Source organism: Polypterus senegalus, chromosome 6 (assembly GCF_016835505.1).
Source record: "Polypterus senegalus isolate Bchr_013 chromosome 6, ASM1683550v1, whole genome shotgun sequence".
NCBI classification, from domain to species: Eukaryota; Metazoa; Chordata; class Cladistia; order Polypteriformes; family Polypteridae; genus Polypterus; species Polypterus senegalus.
This window is the reverse complement of record NC_053159.1, coordinates 112703561-112721139: the sequence shown is the minus strand read 5'-3', so window position 1 is coordinate 112721139 and position 17579 is coordinate 112703561. Positions and strand designations below refer to the sequence as shown.

General features: G+C 37.9%; 1 protein-coding gene across 2 annotated transcripts in view; it reads left to right on the top strand.

Annotated features, from left to right (window-relative positions):
• The window catches only part of LOC120531411 (scavenger receptor cysteine-rich domain-containing group B protein), a 68136-nt gene that overhangs the window by 22331 nt on the left and 28226 nt on the right, over positions 1-17579 (top strand). The window contains exons 4-8 of one of the 2 annotated variants that reach the window (XM_039756804.1): positions 2433-2471; positions 5311-5613; positions 7929-7997; positions 12424-12738; positions 14002-14082. In XM_039756804.1, the coding sequence (XP_039612738.1) occupies positions 2433-2471; positions 5311-5613; positions 7929-7997; positions 12424-12738; positions 14002-14082 (807 nt within the window). The remainder of the gene's footprint in view (positions 1-2432; positions 2472-5310; positions 5614-7928; positions 7998-12423; positions 12739-14001; positions 14083-17579) is intronic. The other variant, XM_039756805.1, reaches the window with a different exon arrangement.

Below are 17579 nucleotides of genomic sequence, written 5' to 3'. Positions count from 1 at the left end.
AATACCCCATATATCTTCTATGGGGTTAAGGTCAGGCGAGTTTGCTGGCCAATCAAGAACAGGGATACCATGGTCCTTAAACCAGGTACTGGTAGTTTTGGCACTTTGTGCAGGTGCCAGGTCCTGTTGGAAAATGAAATCTGCATCTCCATAAAGTTCGTCAGCAGCAGGAAGCATGAAGTGCTCTAAAACTTCCTGGTAGACGGCTGCGTTGACCTTGGACCTCAGAAAACACAATGGACCAACACCAGCAGATGACATGGCACCCCAAACCATCACTGACTGTGGAAACTTTACACTGGACCTCAAGCAACATGGATTCTGTGCCTCTCCTCTCTTCCTCCAGACTCTGGGACCTTGATTTTCAAAGGAAATGCAAAATTTACTTTCATCAGAGAACATAACTTAGCAGCAGTCCAGTCCTTTTGTCTTTAGCCCAGGCGAGATGCTTCTGATGCTGTCTCTTGTTCAAGAGTGGCTTGACACAAGGAATGCGACAGCTGAAACCCATGTCTTGCATATGTCTGTGCGTGGTGGTTCTTGAAGCACTGACTCCAGCTGCAGTCCACTCTTTGTGAATCTCCCCCACAGTTTTGAATGGGTTTTGTTTCACAATCCTCTCCAGGGTGCGGTTATCCCTACTGCTTGTACACTTTTTTCTACCACATCTTGTCCTTCCCTTCGCCTCTCTATTAATGTGCTTGGACACAGAGCTCTGTGAACAGCCAGCCTCTTTAGCAATGACCTTTTGTGTCTTACCCTCCTTGTGCAAGGTGTCAATGGTCGTCTTTTGGACAACTGTCAAGTCATCAGTCTTCCCCATGATTGTGTAGCCTACAAAACTAGACTGAGAGACCATTTAAAGGCTTTTGCAGGTGTTTTGAGTTAATTAGCTGATTAGAGTGTGGCACCAGGTGTCTTCAATATTGAACCTTTTCACAATATTCTAATTTTCCGAGATACTGAATTTGGGACTTTCATTAGTTGTCAGTTATAATCATCAAAATTAAAAGAAATAAACATTTGAGATACATCAGTCTGTGTGTAATGATATCTAATATACAAGTTTCTCTTTTTTAATTGGAATTACTGAAATAAATCAACTTTGTCATGATATTCTAATTTTATGACCTGCACCTGTATATATATGGCCATCCCCATTTAAGTTTAAAAAAAAGAAGTGATATTGATGCAAATCTCCTAAAGATGATTGCTCAAGATGGCAGAACTTACGGTATTATTGACTCCTGACAAGAACTGGTGAATCCAGGAAGGCTGGAAGTGATGTCAGCAATGTTAATCTTCCAGTCTGAGCACATGTCTCGCTTGAAATTGTCCAAAATGTTACCAGGGCAAGACCCAACCTGCGAACGCTGTAATCAAGCTCCAGCCTCACTGGGTCACATGTTTTGTAAGTGTCTTTCAGACAGCTTTGGTGTCACGATCCCTTCTAACCCATTAACAGCTGTGTTTGGTGTTCTTCCATATGAGCTTAAAATGGAGAAGGACAAACAAACTGTGATTGCCTTCACTACACTATTGGCACGCAGACTTCTTTTGTTAAACTGGAAGAATCCTAACTCTCCTCTTTTAAGGCAGTGGATAACTGATGTTTTATATTATTTGAAATTGGAAAAAATCTAATTCTCACTTAGGGGATCTGTGCAGAGCTTTTTCAAAACCTGGCAGGATCTAATCAATAATATTTTAGAATAAGCTCTTAAAGCACTGAGGAAATAGATTCTCTTCCCATTTCTTTTTCTTCTCCATTTATCTTTATCCACTTATTAAACTCATTAATTTATTTATTTTTTACAAGCTTTAAGTTTTACTCCGTTGATCATGCTCTCTTTCTCAGGGATGGGGGTTGATTTGTTTTCAATCCTATTTTTTGTAAAAATTGATCTATTTGTATGGAATGATTACAACAAAATCAATAAAACTATGTGAGACAATTTAAAGACAATGTTTATAATTATAAAGGTAATTTTTATAATAGAACATTGGAATTAAAAAAGTGTTATTTATTTTATTAGTCATATTTGATTGTCCCAGGGTTGCTCATCAGGTTTTCATCACTTTCTAATATAGTTCCAATCTCACCTGATGGGTGAGAAGAGTGTGAATTAATGAATAAAGATTGTTATGTATATACTGTAGATATGTTTGATTTAGGCGAGCAGAGCTATTGTGTACATATCATCTAAATGAGACTCCCTTTTCATGTCAGTCACATATTGCATTCAATGTTAAGCTAAGCTCATTTATTTTTAGAAATGAGCTGTGAATATGAATATTCTTGTCACGGCTCATGTTTACTGACTTTCCCCTCATCTTCCAAAACAGGCTATAGTAACAAAGTATCTATTGCTGGTTTTGCTTTATTGTGTAATTTGTTTTTGGCAGCTCATCATCTGTCTTGTTTCTTCCAGCTAACATGACCATGCCTCCTGCCTCCACTCCCATACAAGGTAAGTGTGATTTCAGTGCTCTTCAATTCAGCTAAGTAACATTAGAACTCCCAGTGGAGCTTTGACTTATTTAGACAGTGAGAGAGAACAAATTGGGTGGGATACCCAGTACAAAGAACATCCAGGAAAGGCACACAGCATAAGCCCCAGCCGGACACACTTTCCCATCTAATTCTTCCTTCTGTAACCCTTGTGGATCTGTTTAAGGACAGATCACATTCAATCCTCTCTGGTTCATGAAGTTCTTTATAAGTTTACAGTTCTTTCATTGGCATGACAGATACAATGCACTTTACCCTAAAACTTTCTGCAGACCTCTGCAGAAATATCTGTATTGCCTACAGATATTCTGATCTCCACCTTGGCCCCTCCAGACAGTCGCATCTTATTACATTGCTTGGTAACATCAGCTATTAGCCAATCATATGAGATCGGTGGGGTGGGGAAATAAATGAAGTGCAGTCGTCTCTAAGGGGTGCTTCAGCATTGTGCCTTATTAATTTGGTAAAAGCCATTACTATTTGAATGCCGAGAATGTATGTATATATTTTAATTTTGCCTGTATTATTTCACTTGCTTTCTGTTTTTAGCATTGCTTTTCTTGGTACCTTGTTATTTTTGGTCCCTTTCGCTTGTTCCTGATCTGACCTTTGACCTTATGGACAATTAATTACTACACTTTGTTTGTTAATTTGTTTTCAAAGTTTTTAACTCTGTATCTTTTGACTTCTAACCACAATGTTGCCCCTATCAGACTATCCATTACAGCCTTTCCAGTTGTATAAGGCATGCCAAATGCCCAATGTGACACGCCAGCTGACAAACCATTATTGTCAATTGAAAGTGGATAGTCTAACCTGACCGTGGTCTCATAAAGAATAGAAATCACAAAGGATGGAAAGTCGGGGACCTGGGATATTTTAGACAAAAGACACATAGGATCAAACATATTTTAAATCATCTGAACCAAAATGACCAAATCCTAAAATCATATTAAAAATTTATATTAGAAAGCAGTTGGTCAAAGTCCTAAGTCAAGGTATAACAAAGAAAGCACAATTAAATCCACAATCTTGGATGCCTGATGTGGACCTTACCTCAACTTCTGTAACCATTTAGGGATACCCATTAATGGAATGGAAGTGCACTTTATAAGTAGGTGGACACAGTTAAAATTTAAATATGAATCTCCCCTTTTGTGACATCTGTCCTTTCATCCCTCTACCCACACTTTTTATTTTATCTGATTACCAAGTTTACTGTAGAAGCAGTGCAAAACCTATTCATCCATCTGCCTTCCCATTCATAAATTCATTCACATACTTTTAACTATTTATCCAGTCCAGTGCAGCAATGGGATAAAATCTGTAGATCCATAAATGGTAACTTTCTTTCCTGCTGTTATAATTCATTTTCCAAAAATTAGGCAGGCCCAAACACCTTTCCTACACAATAATTTTATTATTTATAAATGGAGAACTCAAAAATAAAAGTCCAAAATTATAAATGAAAGAACAAAACTCAGAAAGTTATTTTTTTTGTAATAAAATTGTAATGTTATATTTTGTTAAATTTCAAATATAATACTCAAGATTCAAGAAAAGATCAACGTTTCTGAAAAAAGACCAACTGGCTAAAAAGGAAAGAACAATTAGCAACACAGCAACTAAAATAACTGTGCCAAAATCCATTAAGGAAAAAACAAAGATGAGAATTTAACTGCAAACATGCATTGAAGGGAAGAGAAAGGAAAATTAGTACAAAGGAGAACTGAAGAACACGTTAGGAAAACCTAACCATTGCCACAACAAAGTGGACATGGCAGCAGGTGTCTTCAATAACAATAACACTCTCCTCTGGTAACTTCTGATTGAATCATGGCAGCACCTGAGAATCCTAAATGACCAAGATTTAGTTTAGTAAGTGAGGACAAAGAGAAAAGAAAGCATAAACCAAGAACAGACAAGGAACCACGGATAAACAGCAAAAATAACAACAAAACAGCTACAGTCCTGACACCAGTAGTGTAAGGGTAAAATCCATCCACCATTCCATTTATACATTCATTTTTATTCTTTAACTTGTTTATCCTACTAATTCCAGTTATGGCCTCTATCCAACCATCCATACATCTTTTGATCTTTCCATTCGTAATATTATTCATTTTGTTTAAATGTTAATTCTCTTTAGTCACAATCCATCTGTTTGGCTATTCATCCATTCATTGTGTTTTACCTGATTACCATGTTAATTAGAGCAGCTGGCTAACATCCATCCATAAATAATATATCTATCCATTTGTGCAGTCATTAATGTCCTTTTGCCAATATTCACCTGTCAGTCTATCTTTTTATCCATTCTTTTTTACTTTTTCCCCCAGTCACTGAAGCAACACATCAGAATATGTCCACCCACCTATCTTTCCAGTGGTTTGTTTGTCTATCTATTCACATATTAGTTATTTCTCTTTGTTCTACTTATTCAATAAAGAGTAGATAGGGGCCAAAGTCTATTCCAGCAGCAACAGGTTCAAGACAGGGGCCCAACCTGATCAGAAAGCTGGCTCACGTCAAGGTGCACAATGACAAGGTCTCACAAGACTGAATGCAACTAATAGCTCCAGCTATTGACTATGAAATGCTGGCAAAAACTAAGAGAGAGAGCACAGAAAACTCTACACAGAAAGCATCCATTTTTCTGCTGCTCTGCTTGCCACTAACTTTTTTTATTGATACTTTTTCTAATTTGCTTACTGAAGACTGAGAAGAATGTCTGACACACTAATAAACTGATGGTTTCACACAAGTGGTAAGCCATTCTTTCTTAAATTTTGTTGCAGTCCGTCTGGTTAATGGCAGGGGCCGCTGTGAGGGTCGAGTGGAGATACTGTACAATGACACCTGGGGCACAGTGTGTGACGATGACTGGGATATTGTGGATGCCAATGTGGTGTGTCGTCAGCTGAGCTGTGGCCTTGCCCTTGCTGTCTCTGGAAGCGCTATTTTTGGACAAGGGACAGGCCCAATCCTCCTGGACAACGTGGACTGCAAAGGCACAGAGTCTGGGTTGAGCCAGTGCAGCAGTCTTGGCTGGGGTGTTCACAACTGCTACCACTACGAGGATGTGGCCGTGACATGCAATGGTAAAATGGTTTGGTTTAAATTTGAGGCTGTTGGAAATGGGGGAGCTGACATAAATTAAGATATTCTTAAAGTAAATGTGTTAAAAATCTGCTTGGCTTTCTGAGCTTCTCTTGTAATTGGTCTTGGTGAATAAAATAATCAGAAGCAATACTACGCCATACATTCAAAAACCATTGTTTCTTTGGCTTAAGCTTTTACTTACCTTCAGTTTATTTTTGTATCTGCACTGTTTTCAGGGCAGTATGGTGGCAGAGCTACTGCCTCTCAGTAAAGAGACCAGGGTTCACATCCTGGGTCCTCCCTGCATAGAGTTTGCATGTTCTCCCCATATCTGTGTGGGTTTCCTCTGTCTCCTGCAGCTTCCTCCCACAGTCCAAAGACATGCAGGTTAGGTGAACTGGTGATCCTAAATTGGCCATAGTGTGCTTCTGGTTTATGTGCGTGTGTGTTCTTCCTGCGATGGACTGGCACCCAGCCCAGGGTTTGTTCCTGCCTTACAACCTATGCTAGCTGGGATGGGTTCCAGCAGACCCCTGCGACCGACACAGGCTCAGTTTTAATTCAGTGAAAGGATCAACCTGTGTAGGGAGAAGATTTATTTCAGTGACTGCTGATTCCTTTCTTAATGTGGTTAATCCAGGCAGGGTTTGTGAAGTCCAGGATGTTGTTTGCTGTTTCATTTGATTTATTTTTCTCCAAGTCTGCTAATACTATGGTGCATGAAAATATGAAGAATGTTGGGTATGTGAATAGCTTTGTGGACCCATGAAGGAAGTATTATCCCTCCTTTTTTGAACTCACTTTATCCAATTCAGAATCATATGGATCTGGAGACCATCTTGACAATGTGGGATCCACGGCAGAAAACAACATAGGAGTACCATTCCCTCACACGGCACATTCATGTACACATCCCACACTAAATCAACTAGTCTAACTAGCATGTCTTTAGGTTTTGGAAGAAAAAGCTTACAGACTTAGAGGAAACATGTAAATTTCACACAGATGTTATTAGGACTGTAATTGTAACACCATCTCATAGTGGTATAAGGCAATCTGATCTCTGTGGAACCCAAAATCTTGGTCATGGGTAGTATTGACAGCAGAAGGTACAGAAGGTATTGACATTTCTGCCAGAAGACAAATAGAAAAAATTGATATGCCACATAATAATTAGACTGTGTTTCTGAGATATTAATATACTGTATGAAGTGTTGGTTGGCAATGATTACACATTTAACACTATCTAACATTCAATCATCTTATTAAGGAATCATATTTTGTATATATGAGACTGTGAACAAAATTATTTACAAGAACTGAGCAGGAAGAAATGTCTTATACTATAGCTCTAGGGTCCTGGATCAATTCCCTGAGCAGTCACTACCGGTGTGGAATTTACAGGTTTCTCCATTGTCCATCTGGCTTTTATTCTGGTACTCTCTTTTCATTCAACAGTTTTAAGTTGCTCATGTTAGGTTAATTGACTACGTAGAACTGATTGCATCCTGTATTGAACCAGTGTCTTCTCGTTTTGGTTCTTCTCTTGTGCCTGATGTTGTCAGAATAGATTTTCTAATCAGTAGTATAGATAAGTAGGTGATCAATTTATGAATGTAACAGAATTAGAGGAAGAGTAGTCTGCCTCACTAACTGATTATTAGTGCTCATGGCCTTTGTAAACATGCAAACTCTAGCAGCAATATTCCAGATGGAGTCTAGTAATACTGTAATGTTTTCAGCAAAATCGTTTAGGTAAAAGACATCACACGTTCATAATATCCATCATGTATATTAAATTGAATTAAGGTTAACGTTTTTTTAACGTGTTCTAAGTCCAGAAAGACCTCTTTTAAGAGAGCTGTGAGTTGGATGTGCCATTTACATCAGTCCATTGATTCATTCATTCAATCCAATTCATTGACCTGTCTCACTTAACATGGCGTGACAATCAGGGCTATAGTCCATTGGAGGGCACACGTAGGTTCACCTACTGGGCCAATTCAGAGTCACCGATTTACTTTTCCTGCATGTCTTTGGGATATGGAGAGAAAATGAAAGTACCCAGAATAAAAACTCTACATATTAGGGAAGAAATGTGCAAATTTTTCAGGCTATGTCAGTGAGTGTGTAAAGAAGCACAGATGCCTTGTTTAGAAAAGGCAAACAACACTCTAAAGTTCAAAAAATTGACAGATGGATTGAATGGATGGGTGGATGGATGGACATTTCAGTCAAATATAAATTATTTTTACATAGGCTTGATAAGCTTCAGATATTATATCTATTTTTGGTTATTGTTGTCTTATAACAGATATATCTTCTCCTGTGATAAGAGAGAAAAATCAGCAAACTACCCCAACTCCAAAGAAAACAGGACAGGGTAAGTACACTCTGCCAACCTGCTAGTCTCAAAAATGCAGGGTTAAAAGTCAAGGCAAAGAATGTACAGTCACTGATTTATAATGGTGAATATGAACCCCCCCAAATGGTGCCCACTGCTATTTATTAGATGGTTCACTTCAGCTGATAGAAAGTTCCTAAAGTTTGGGTTTTACTTCTTAGTGAAATAAAAAAATACATATCTGTGTCAACACATTTAAGGGTGGAAAAGTCAACTCCTTCTACCAATTTTTATTTCATTTTAGCTGTCTCCCCTGATACCCCAGTCAATCCATTCTAAATCAGACAATTTTCACCCTAAATTGGTCACTGAACAATAAGCCTAGAGAATTTCATGTTGTTAATAAAAAAAATTAACAGGTAATACCTATGGTCTGCAGTTTAATTGTAAAAATATCACTTTTACATAGAATGTAAGGCTTTTAAACAACTGGTTTATGCAGGAGCATAGTGTTAAAAAAATTGAAAGGATAAAGAATACAAATCAGAATCAGTATATGAATTGGCTCATTCTAGTAACATGAAATTAGTGATTGGTGTCTTCCTTAAAAAAATAACTGTGGATCCCTACTCTCCTGATAATATTGTGAGGTAATAAACATTTAGTTTTCTTCTTATCCAGCACCTTGCCTAATATTGAGATGCCAAATTCTGTAGTAGTGTAAGAAAATTAATTTAGTTGGGGTGCTGCTCTTCTTTGATTCTTGTTATATTTTGGTGCCTTACTTTCCTTGAAGGGTTTCAGTCAACAGTGCTACTTCAGTCCAACCACTCATATGGTGCAAGTTAAGCAGGGGTCTGGAGAAGATTCCTTTGACAATTTTTACTTGAAATAGTGGTTGTTAGTTGACTGTGCTTCATTGTGCTTATTGTGAAAGTGGGCTTAGCAGCCTCAATAAATAGGTGCTATTGAATCCAAGCACCTACCTCTGCCAACAGCTATGCAGCTGGCTTATGCAAGCAGCCAACAGGTTACCACAGTGTTGATAACCTCATTGAATCATGGTCACCTAAACTTATGCCTTTGAACCCTGGAAATGAAACATCCAACAAATGGTTTAAGTGGAAGTTTACTTTGCTGCCCTTTTGAAGCAGCAGGCATTCTTACAGCTCTCCCATAGCAGGCCATTCCTGTCCACACTGACCCACTGACTGCTTTCCTTCTTTCTCACTCTCTCTGCTCTATTCCTCTTGCATTCTTGTCCCTGGAACAACAACAACATTTATTTATATATTACATTTTCATACAAATAATGTAGCTCAAAGTGCTTTACTTGATGAAGAAAAGAGAAATAAAAGACAAAGTAAGAATTAGAATAAGACAACACTAATTAACATAGAATAAGAGTAAGGTCCGATGGCCAGGGGGGACAGAAAAAAAACCCCAGACAGCTGGAGAGAAAAAATAAAATCTGCAGGGGTTTCAGGGACCGCCCAGTCCCCTCTGGGCATTCTACCTCACATAAATGAAACAGTCCTCTTTATATTTAGGGTTCCCTTGGAAGGACTTGATGATGATGGTCATGTAGACTTCTGGCTTTTAATCCATCAATGTAGGACATCACGGTGCTTTGATTAGGTGGTGGTGGCACAGATCGCCACCACAGAAAACTGGGAAAAGAAACAGAAGAGAGAGTAGGGGTCAGTACGGATTTTAGAGCCACCATGAATAGTTATTATGATGAATTGAACATACAGAGTATCAGGATTAAGTTAAAGTGAAGTTATAAAAAGGCCATGTTAAAGAAATGTGGTTTCAGCAGTGTTTTAAAGTGCTCCACTGTATTAGCCTGGCGAATTCCTACTGGCAGGCTATTCCAGATTTTAGGTGCATAGCAGCAGATCCTAATTGCTTTTAATGAATCATGACTTGGAAAGAGAGATGAAAACATAGTCAGTGCCAATTATTTAGCCTTTTATGGAGTACAAAGAAATATACAGGTAAAAGTCAACTTATGATTATGATAGTTTCAACTGCATGCTAATATATAAAGTTTATGTAAAAAAAAGATTTGAAGTGTGTAATCATCTCAAACTCTTTGTGAAATGCGTTGCAGTTTAATGAGCAAATGGCTTTTCTAGGTAATAGTTATCATTTTATATGTTTGCAAAATGTAAATTTGTGTTTTCATCCATCCATTTTTCAATCTACTAAATCTGGAATTTATCCGTGACAGCAGAAACTAATCCTGAATGGGGTAGCACTTACTGAGATATTATGTTAATATACCTTAGTTCCTTTCATGCCATCTTATCTTATCATGGAGGTGAAAGTGAAATGTTAGCAAGAATACTGGATTTTATTTTTTGGCAAGTGTGTCCCCTTAAATTTCTCTGTATAACCTCTTCACATTATCCCCAGCAGAATGGGAATTTGAGGATGCAAATGAACACCACATACTAGACTTATGAAATGTTACGGGACTGGTTACAATCTATAAGCTCATCGTCACCTGTTTATTGGACGGCTGCAGTTATGACTAAGTCTTAATCATTTGCTAGGAATATACTCAGTATGCTCATCTTAATATGGAGATGACATGATATCATTTTAAGAACACTGCCCCTGACTCAATGGAGTCCAAATTTGGGAGCTGTTTGTATAAACTACAGCTATCTAAGTATATCTTAAAATGGTTTTAATCAAACTAAACTGCTTTGAAGTGTTTGAAAATACACTTTGATCTTAGCGAGTCCTGGTGGCAAAAGGCGTACATTGAAGTTAAATTTATTCAGTCTGTCGGCTAGTTGATGTCTTTAAAAGTAAAGATAATTACCTTCACTTGTTACTACCATTTACTATTACATTTATTGACATGACAGACACAATTATACTAAGTGACATACAAAAGAGGTCAACATACATTAATTGAGTAACATCGTTCTACAGACTGTGGGGAAACAAGTTTTACAGGGCAAGGTTACAAAATTGACCATCACAAGTGAAGAGCTCTAAACCAAGCAAAACAACACAAGATTAGTTACTTTTTTCCTAGCATATGAGGGACCTTTCATCAAAACCATTATCAATTAGAAATATATTCACAGAATTTAAAGGAGAATCTACAAGTTTTCCTTAAACACAGTGAAGGAGTGGAGAAGGGCAACTTGTTCCACCAGCTAGGAGCTACATATGAAAAAAAATCTGGATTAGCAGACCTAAGTGAATAAGAAGGCTCATAGGACCTCATGAATAACCCCAAATACATGGGAACTTCCTTTTACATTACAAATAAGTACGCAACATGGTAAGTGCTCTGGGGAACTAATTTCTATGGGTTTTCCTAATTTGATATTACATTTTTTTGGAGGCTTGTTAGTTATATGTATCTCTGAGGCTAAAGTGGTTAGTTTCTAATAACGGGGCACAGATCAGTATAACCATTGTAGAGTTACCTACATACTGATTCAGACATAATAATTCACTTTTAGACAGAAACCAGTCACCATCCTTAAGATGAAAGACAACAATATAGAGAATAACATATCTTAAAAAAGAAGCCTCACAATCTCAGATATTCTTAATGAAACCATGGCTAATCCTGGAAAGCAAAGTACGTAAGTAGCTCACTAACAGACATAAGCCACTGGTAGCAAAGAACTCTTTAATTAATTAATCACAGGCATTTCTTCTATATGTTTTGCAGATCTGGTCAGACAGCTAATAACATATAGACTATAAACAGATTTCAAATTTGGGTAACATTAACATTAAAAAAAAATCCCACTCAGAGAAATTACTCATTTACTCTTTGTGACACAGTGGCTACGAGTGAGTGCTGCCTCACAGCTCTGGAACTCTGTGTTTCAATGTCTGCCCAGTTTGTGTCTCTGTCAAAAACTAGGATTGAATTGAATCTGTTATGTTGTACGCTCAAAGTATTTTGGGCAAATTTAAAATCAGTCCTTTCACTTTAATAGTAATATTTGAAGTAATACCAGATAGAATAACATTATGCTATGAAAAATTGGTTGTAATATTCTACAGTTCACTGCTTGCATTAAGACCCATTTTGCTTAACGGGAAGAATCCTAATCAACCTGTAACTCAGAATGGTGCTCTAATATTACCTCAGATTAGGAAAAATCAAATTCTCTTTATAAGGATTTTAAGGACTCTAAATTTGGAAAGAGTTAATTAATATATATCTAAAGTAATCATGGGCTGGGCTTATTTTTTGTTTGCTGGTTTATTCTATCTTGTTAAATAACTCTGTAAGCAGGTTGGATTAGCTGTTCTGTTTCATGGATTGTCTTCAGATTATATTGTGTTTGCTATGCTTTTTTGTATTGTATTGTATTTTTCTATCAATAAAATAAAAATTAATCTGTCAGCATGGCAGAGAATAGGTTCCTGCTTCAAAACTAGCAAGTTCACATTCTATATATTTTCTCATCCTTTCCAGAAGAGGGCAGTGTTCGCTTGGTAAATGGACCAGATGCCTGCCAGGGCAGGGTGGAGATCTTTCACAAAGGAAGCTGGGGAACAGTTTGTGACGATGACTGGGGAATAAAGGATGCCATTGTGGTCTGTCATCAGGTTGGCTGCGGACCAGCTCTGGCTTCTACAACCAATGCTTTTTATGGATATGGCACAGGACTCATTCTTCTTGACAATGTTAACTGTGATGGAAGTGAATCATTTCTGGCCTCGTGCTATAGTCTTGGTTGGGGTATACACAACTGCGGGCACCACGAAGATGCTGGAGTAGTCTGTGCAGGTATGACAACAAATCACCTCCAAGACACAAGTGACAGAGAGGGTTGTTTAATATTAGGAAAAGAGCAGAAATCCAGCATATCCTCCATTGTTTCATAAAGCTGCACCTATGACTAAGCTGAGAAGATCCCAGCAGAGCTATTTAGGGGTGAATTTAGATGACCACAACATTCTTGGTACAAAAGGAAATATACTGTAAGAAGTGGAGGCAACCAGATAACGGCATCCAGATCTTAAGGAAGCCCATTGATAAATGATAACTATTTGTTGTCTACTTACTCCACTTACTCTAGCTTGGGCTCGTCATACAACTCTGTAGGTTCCATCTGGGTTTGCTCTTTCTCAAAATCCAAAACCTGCTCAGCAGCACAAATCCAGGAACTATGAAAAAGTCTCTTCAACATTATTTCTCTTACCACAATGACTTATTTAAAAGGTGATTCCACTAAACCTGTTTTTATAGAATCAGACTCCATTGGTCCCCAGCTTCTCAAAGAGGCAAGACAACATTACATGAAAAGGGTACATGCAAACTGCACAGCAAATGCCAAAATTAATATCTTATTTGGAGAGTGTTCATTCGAGAAGGTCCCCAGAGAAGGAATTTATACTGCATCCACCTTTCGTTGACCCCTGGGGTAGACAGTTTCTTTGCCTGGTGCTGATCTTCCTTTGCAATTCAATAAAGAGTTACCACAAGCTGTAGTGGGTAATGGATAAGCCAGATAAAAAATGCACAATGAATGGCACACCACCTATATCAGTGCCCATCACAGCTTTCTGACAAGACTTAGTTTGCTAAAATTCTTTCAAGTTCTTTTACATGAAGTGAAATGTGCATGCATTAAATACAATTGTCAAAACAACATATTTCTGGCATTTGTGTTTAATATATAATATAATGTACGTTGTATATATACTGTATACAATAGTTCTAAACCAGTGGACAACCTAGCTACCAATGCTTTTTATTGTCATTATTCCTTACAATGACTTGAAATGAATTGTTACATAATGGTGCAGGTGTAGTTGGTATTAAAATCACAGAGTTTCACCCTCTCAATAGCACAAATGGCACCCAGAAGCAGCTTGTTTGCTGCCAGCCTTAAAAATAGAGAGGATGTGGCGCTCTTACTGTATACATTTGCCATGTTAACAGACGGAAATTTGGGGCTTCATGATGTTATTCCGGCTGAGCTAAATTTTACCTGTTTGAAACTCAGTTAAAAGCCTCTAATGCTAAATCTATTTTGTCTTGTTGAAGGGACTGGGATATCAACGGTGGTGCCCAATAGCACAACTACAACGAACCAGACAAAAAAGACTGTCACTGAGAGCATGGCAGGTAAGCTCATTCATTGAACTCTCTGGTCTATGTGACGCCTTCATGTGTCCCTTGCCATTCTCATTTATTTTTATTGTACCAAATGTTTTGCTCACAGGGGAAATCGATGCATTTTTGTCTTTGTATTTTAAAAAGGACAATTAGGTTACTTCTGATAACACAGTGTGGCTCTGCTACAGTGTCCACTTATTGATACAATGAAATCAGTTGTGTGTATTGGAAGCAATGTTATTTTAGTTCCTTTTTAAGATTTAGCTCTTAAATCTTTATTTTCATTTATCATTTCATTTTCAGTTTAGTTTTATGACTTTTTAGTTTTTATTTTGAGAGAATCATTAGTATTTAATTTTAATTTCAGCTTAAAAATGGCTATTTCATAAAGATTAGGAAATGCATGTTGTGCTTACATAGCAAAGGGATTGCATAAGCTAGCAGATATCGAAAAGCTCTTTTTACTCCTGTCACCTGTAAATCTTTTCTGCAGTTTGTCAATTGCGTTGTAGCTCTGTCCATCTGTTAAAGCAGAAGGCCTTTTATTTGGGCAGCACGAGGCATTTTAAACTTCCGATCCATCACTTCTGGGTACCTCATGTGGCAGCACACCTTCCATCTTTTTGTTTTCGAATGACTGAGGTGACCAGACAGCCACTTCATGTAGAGAAAAGATTAAAGTTTGGTGGTGAATGTAGCCTATCGTTTTACGTTGTTTGATAGTTTTTTTTTTGTTTTTTTTCCAGCACGTTGCATCCCTCAACCTCCTTATAAACCTCTTTATGAAAGCAGTTTAAGTGTGTTTTTAAATTTGGTGGGTTTGTTCCACAAATCCAACTGCCATGTTATCAAACACCCACTTTTGTTACTGTTATTGTCATACCTGAAGCTCTCCTACACAGGACCTTACTGCTTAAGACCAATTCTTTGTTGTTTGAAAGCGTGTCCTGTGTACGTAGCTAACAATGGTCACACTCATTAGGTTACAGAGCTATATAGCTCACAGCCATTTAGTGAATGGAGGGACAGTGAACAGCAATAGACCCTCTAAGGACTTAATTGGAGTTAGTTGGTGTGAACAAAAATGTTCAGTTACATTACCCTTTCATCACTGCTATCTATTATGCATGTGTTTATCTGTATATATAAAACAGTTCCATGACTGACTGACAGACCAAACCGCTGGACCTAAAGGGCTGAAATTGTGACAGTGCATTCCTATAATGACATGGATAACCGCCAAGAAAGGATTTTTTGAAATTCCGTCCCTAAGGGGGTGAATTGGGACACTCCAGTACGTTTCTTGCCACTGAGAAGAGGGGGCGAACGACACGGCGTGCATGCGTGGAATGAGGAAGGGGATGCTCAAATACAGAGTAAGTCTATAGAATGGTTTTGTGAACGGGCCATTTTGACTCCAAAAAACGATCAAGCTGCGTTCATTCATGACATGTTGCTGAAGTCCTTTGACGGAGAAGAAATGGTCTACAAGTCGATAGACACTGTCAGTAATGCAGATGAAGCCGTTAACTATCCGGTAGGGTTTTTAAATTCTCTTAAACCACCGGGTCTTCCATACTATAGGCTTACTCTGCGGAAGGGCACACCCGTAATGCTCCTTCGGAATTTAAAACCACTGAAACTGTGTAATGGCACTAGACTGCAAGTCAAAGCCCTGCATAAAAATTTAATTGAAGCCATAATTTTGACCGGGTGTGCTCAAGAAAAAAAAGTGTTCGTGCCGCGCATTCCTCTAATATCCAACGAACTCCCCTTTGACTTTAAGAGACTGCAGTTTCCCCTCAAATATGCTTCGCCATGACGATAAGTAAGTCTCAGGGCCAAACTTTGAAATACGCTGGCGTAGATTTAAGGGAAGATTGTTTCTCCCACGGTCAGTTTTAAGGTAGCTTGCTCACGCGTAAGTTCGCCCACGAGTCTGGTAATAGTGCCGCCCAATAAAGAAACAAAAAATATTGTGCATAAGGAAATCCTCTAAAAATCAATAAAATATTTACACTCCCATGGCGTCAGAAGATCCACGCGAAGAAAGTCACGGGCAATAACTATAACTTCATATATATATTTCCGAAAAAAAAGGTATATTAAAACAGAGTTCCGTGCGGACGAAGTCACGGGTAAAAGGTAGTCTATTCATATTGTAATGACCCGGCAGTCAGCGCTAACAGCCTGGTGCATTATGGGTATTTCTTTAAAGTTTACTTTTTATGTTAATTAAGCAAGGCAGTCGATTTCTTTTGTATTAGAGATGTTATGTGTTTATGTCAAGTTAGTCTGGGTGGGTTTGGTTCATTTGCAGCCCAGTTATATAAGAGTGTAACAGTTACCATCATGGAGAAAGATGTCTTTCTGAATGACCTTGGCAATGGCCTTGCAATGTGTTAAGCTTTGTTTTTGACTCTCTGCTCTATTAAAGAGGTTATAAAGGACAGAGCTGTGTCTTGCTAGATATTCCGTCTGTGCAATTATTTACAGAGACACTCGGGGTCGTGCGGTGTATGGGACACGAGTGTTCGCCTGCTTAATGAGCTAAGGTACAGCTGCGTGTATGGGCGCTGGCATTCCGCTAGCCGATAGCTTGGGGGAAGTGCGCAGCAAAGTTCAGCTCCGAGAACTTCAATACTCAACTATCAGTTGTTACAATAAGTAATAACCTGAAGTTCTTACACATTACAAAATACACTTAAAAATGTATTTACTAAAGTGTCATATTTTTAAAGTATTCCAACAGAACGTATTTATTCATTCATTCATTATTTGCGTAAAGCTGAACAGATATACCAATACGTTTCTCATAATTGGAAATTGAAAATCTGAATGAGCAACTTAGCCTTATTTAATAGCATATTATGTACAACAAGATTATTAAAAATGAGTCCAATTTGATTGAAAATTGTTACAAACCACAACTCGGTATTTGCCTCGGAGTCTAAGAGCACATTCAAGCATTCCAAAAATGACAACCGGCCAGAAACATATTTATTTTTTAAATAAGGTTTTCCATACATCTGTTCATTTTGGTCAAATCTGCCTAAACCATCAGAGTTTAACCTTACAGCATCAGGTACAAGGCTGAAGTCAAAACTAGACATTAAAAAAAGTAGTTTTGAGAGAAAAAAAAGCAACGATAAAGAGAAATGAAAAAAAAAAAAAGTTAAAACACCGCACCACAGAGCTCTTAGACTAACTGCAGAAAACACAAATAAGAAAAGATTTAGGCTTAACATAAACTGACGGAGGCTTTCAGTGTTAGTTGCCGTTTCTGCGATTAATATCCATAATTCATGTTATTTAATACACAATGCATGGCAGTTTAGATGTGTGCTTTATGCACATTTTACAATGAGAGGCCAAGCAAAATGACCCTTTTTGCTGGCTAACTGAACAGTTTACAATATGCAAACATTTGAGGCAGCTCAGGCCCCTTCTTCAGGCAAGATGTAATCCATTGCATCAATAATGGCTAACACTCTACTACTACACAC